This window comes from Meleagris gallopavo, chromosome 4 (genome assembly GCF_000146605.3).
Source record: "Meleagris gallopavo isolate NT-WF06-2002-E0010 breed Aviagen turkey brand Nicholas breeding stock chromosome 4, Turkey_5.1, whole genome shotgun sequence".
In the NCBI taxonomy this organism is placed as follows: Eukaryota; Metazoa; Chordata; class Aves; order Galliformes; family Phasianidae; genus Meleagris; species Meleagris gallopavo.
The window spans coordinates 53,100,354-53,101,120 of NC_015014.2; the positions used below are offsets into that span (position 1 = coordinate 53,100,354).

Below are 767 nucleotides of genomic sequence, written 5' to 3' on the forward strand. Positions count from 1 at the left end.
TTTTAAATCTCCATGGAGATTTAGAGGTCATAAAAGTTGCTTTAGAAGTTTGCTTGCAGCTTTCATAACCAGACATTCAACTTCTGGACAATAGAAGGATTGAATGGCTGTAGTAGTGACAGGCAATACAGAAGAAAACTTACTAAGAAGGAAGAAAAGCAACTTTTCAGATCTAATGTTTAAGTACAATACCTTCTAAATTCATTCCTGTCCCCGGCTTGCATGAGCGCCACAATTGTGTTTGTAACTGAGGTACCAATGTTTGCCCCCATAATGATAGGAATAGCTGATTGTACAGTCAGCACTAGAAAGTAGAAAATGAAGCATTGAATGAAAAAAATGAGATCATCTGTGAGCTATTTGATCCAGTAAAAATTAACCTACACAGGAACAGACTTCCTTCAATGTCACTGGAATAAGGGACTCCCTTTCAGATATGTTTGCTTTAATCACGACCCTTGGGAACATGGCATTCCAACAGTCTCGTGATCCCCACTGTAGTCTCTTGTTATCTCTTTTCATCAAACATCTGATGGACAGAGCAACTGTCTCTTCTTCCCTAGGCATAACCCGCTTTCTAAAGAATTCTTAAATGTTGCCAGAAACAAAATTCTGTAACTGGTTAACACAAGAAAGGTATGCGGATACTTCCAAAGTTAGTACATTTAATGCCAATGCTTCCAGTGATTTTCCACTGTAGTTATGAACATTATTTCACTGTTTTCTGCAGTGCATTAACTTTATCTATCTCTCTTCTTCTTTTTTTT

At 37.4% G+C, this 767-nt stretch overlaps 1 protein-coding gene across 1 annotated transcript in view; it reads right to left on the reverse strand.

Moving 5' to 3' along the window:
- SLC34A2 (solute carrier family 34 member 2) overlaps positions 1-767 on the reverse strand; it is a 27,451-nt gene that overhangs the window by 14,930 nt on the left and 11,754 nt on the right. Inside the window, exon 6 of the mRNA XM_031553165.1 lies at positions 193-304. Within this exon, the coding sequence (XP_031409025.1) occupies positions 193-304 (112 nt within the window). The remainder of the gene's footprint in view (positions 1-192; positions 305-767) is intronic.